The sequence below is a fragment of the Daucus carota genome, chromosome 1 (assembly GCF_001625215.2).
Source record: "Daucus carota subsp. sativus chromosome 1, DH1 v3.0, whole genome shotgun sequence".
In the NCBI taxonomy this organism is placed as follows: Eukaryota; Viridiplantae; Streptophyta; class Magnoliopsida; order Apiales; family Apiaceae; genus Daucus; species Daucus carota.
In genome coordinates this window covers 15512164-15514999 of record NC_030381.2, presented here as the reverse complement: position 1 = coordinate 15514999, position 2836 = coordinate 15512164, and the positions used below count along the sequence as shown (strand labels likewise).

The window sequence follows — 2836 nt, the reverse complement described above, 5'->3', positions numbered from 1 at the left end:
ATAAAAACAATTACAAACTTATCCAAGTACTCCTTGAATACTCGATTCATCAAATCCATAAAAGCAGCTGGGGCATTTGTAAGCCCAAACGACATCACCAAAAACTCATAATGTCCATATCTAGTTCTAAATGCTGTCTTTGGTATCCTCCCATGTTCCGGTCATGAAATAGATGAAATAAATCAAGAAATGGATTTTTGTTCAAGAATGAAATCTTATTGGAACTGTCCATATCCGGTTCATCGTATATCTTCAGGTTTAATCTTTAACTGATGGTATCCAGATCTCAGGTCAATCTTAGAGAAACAACAGGCTCCCTTTAGCTGATCAAACAAATCATCAATCCTGGGTAAGGGATACTTATTCTTAATAGTCAACTTATTCAATTCCCTATAATCGATGCATAATCTCATCGTACCATTCTTCTTCTTCACAAACAGTACCGGAGCATCCCACGGGGATACACTCGGTCTAATTACTCCTTTATCCAACAATTCTTGAAGTTGCTTAGCCAATTCTTTCATCTCTATTGGGACCATCCGATATGGCGCTTTCGACACTGGCTCAGCTCCAGGCACTAAATCAATAGAAAACTCTATTTCCCGATCCGGTGGTAATCCTGGCAATTCCTCAGCGAACACTTCCGGGTATTCCCTTACTACGGGAATCTCTTCTAATTTTGGGGTTTCCTTCTTGGTATCCAGAACATGGGCTAGATAGGCTTCACAACCTTGTCTTAGCAGTTTCTTTACTTGCATAATCGAGAGAAATTTCTTTTCTTGTCTCTGTCCTTGAAAAACAACCTTTTCATTGTCCTCTGTAAATATAATCACCTTCTTTTTCTTGCAATCAATCTTTGCCTTAGGTAGAGACAACCAATCCATTCCTAAGATCACGTCAAATTCTCCTAACTCAAAGGGTATCAAATCAACTAGAAATGAATGGCCTAAGATTTCTAGTTGACATTTGGGACAAAACTGGCTTACTAAGACCTTATCCTGATTGGCCACTTCTATGGTTAAAGACTCAGGTAAATCTTCCAACATTAAATCCATTCTACTTACACAACCCTTGGATATAAATGACTTAGATGCTCCAGAATCAAACAAAACTTTAACAGGTACGAAATTAAGAGAAAGCGTACCTGCAACTACATCAGAATCCTGAGGAGTAGACTTCTTGGTCATCTTAAAAGTTCTGGCCCTTGTAGTATTATTAGCTGGTCCTTGAGACGAGCTGCCTCCAACACTATTCTGGGTGTTGCTCCTACAATTCTTGGCCATATGACCCACCTTTCCACACTTGTGGCACGTTATTCCTGGATTCTCTACCCTACATTCCGTCGAGTAATGACCTTTCTGTCCACACCTGAAACATTCCACGCCCGTCTTACACGATCCACTATGCTTCCTTCCACATCGTTTGCAATCTACAACCGGGAATTTCGGGAACCTGCTTTGGCTGGAACCAACTGAAGTGGTACTGGGTCTAGCTGGGGGAAAATTCTGCCTACGAAATCCATGATTCCTATTCCTTCCAATCCTTCCTTGAAACCGTTGGCTGGGTCCCCCTGATTCAGACTTATTCCCAACATCATCAAATTTCCTCTTTGTGTCGCCTTTTTCTTTGGCAGCTAGCTTCCGATCACTTTCTATAACTAACGCAGCCTGAACTACCGAAGTATATGAGGTGAGTTGTAAAGCTACAACTCCACTCCTAATTTCAGGATTCAACCCTTGCTGAAACCTTTTAGCCTTCTAAGACTCTGTGCTTACATACACTGGCACCAAGCGAGCAAGTTCTGTAAACTTATTCTCATACTCCGTCACACTCCTTTCACCTTGTTTCAACTCCAGAAATTCAATTTCCATTTGATTCACCAAACTACTCGGGAAATACTCATTCAAAAACAACTCTGTAAATCTAGTCCATGCAACAGGACCTTCTCCTTCCAATGCCCGGGTAGACTCCCACCAATAATTAGCTTCATTTTTAAGAAAGTAACTAGCATACTCAGTTTTAAGCTCATCACTTACCTGGGTCAAAGTGAAGGCTTTCTCCATTTCCTTAAGCCACAAACTTGCAGCTACAGGATCCATCTCACCTTTAAACTCCGGGGGCTTCACTGACTGAAAAGTCTTGAAACTAGTGGTCTGATTTGGCCTCCTGTGAAAGGTCTGTTGTTGCATTTGCAGCTGTTGCTGCTGGATTTGCTGTTGTTGCTGTTGTATCAACTGCTGCTGTTGTTGTTGCTGTTGGTATTGGAGTTGCTGTTGTTGAAATTGTTGCTGCTGCTGAGCCATTTGGACAGATTGCTGGCGCAGCATGTCCAGCATATCATTCATAGCAGAGCCCCCAACAGACTCATTACCAGAAGAATTTGAATGGTTTGTTTTCTTTGGTGGCATTTTCTGAAACATTTTAAAAGAGAAAAATTCAGTTTTATTAAAAATTTACCCAAATTTTATATCTGTTGGGATCTGATTATAATGAGTAGCTAAACCAACAATATCGTCAACAGAAATAACAATAACAATGATAACAACAACAAGAATAACAGTGCAATGAAAATGATACAACGATAAAACGAATATATAACCACAACCGTACAATATCCAGATGCAAAGCTGAAAGAAATACAATCCAACAACAGTACACTACCTAATACATGCTAGAAAGAATATGGTACAAGAACTATACAACTACTACAATACACAACCACTATCCGAATATACAACAAAAATACTGCTACTACAACATACAACTGAAAAGAAAACTATAGGATTCCGAACTCTACAAGACACGCTAGTCCGGATCCTAACAGTCACAACTCCCA

General features: G+C 40.1%; 1 protein-coding gene across 1 annotated transcript; it reads right to left on the bottom strand.

The window, feature by feature from the left end:
• Positions 1-239: 239 nt before the first annotated feature.
• Positions 240-2408, bottom strand: LOC108203455 (uncharacterized). Its single transcript, XM_017372389.1, has 2 exons — positions 1776-2408; positions 240-1667 (listed from the first exon to the last, which is right to left on the bottom strand). The coding sequence occupies exons 1-2, from the start codon at positions 2406-2408 to the stop codon at positions 240-242; spliced, it is 2061 nt and encodes a 686-aa protein (XP_017227878.1).
• Between the last annotated feature and the right edge of the window lie 428 nt (positions 2409-2836).

Coding starts and splice junctions, on each gene's coding strand:
- LOC108203455 (XM_017372389.1), bottom strand. CDS start 2,408: ATGCCACCAAAGAAAACAAACCATTCAAATTCTTCTGGTAATGAGTCT. Junction 1,668..1,775: donor CTCGCTTGGTGCCAGTGTAT/GTAAGCACAGAG, acceptor TCGGTAGTTCAG/GCTGCGTTAGTTATAGAAAG.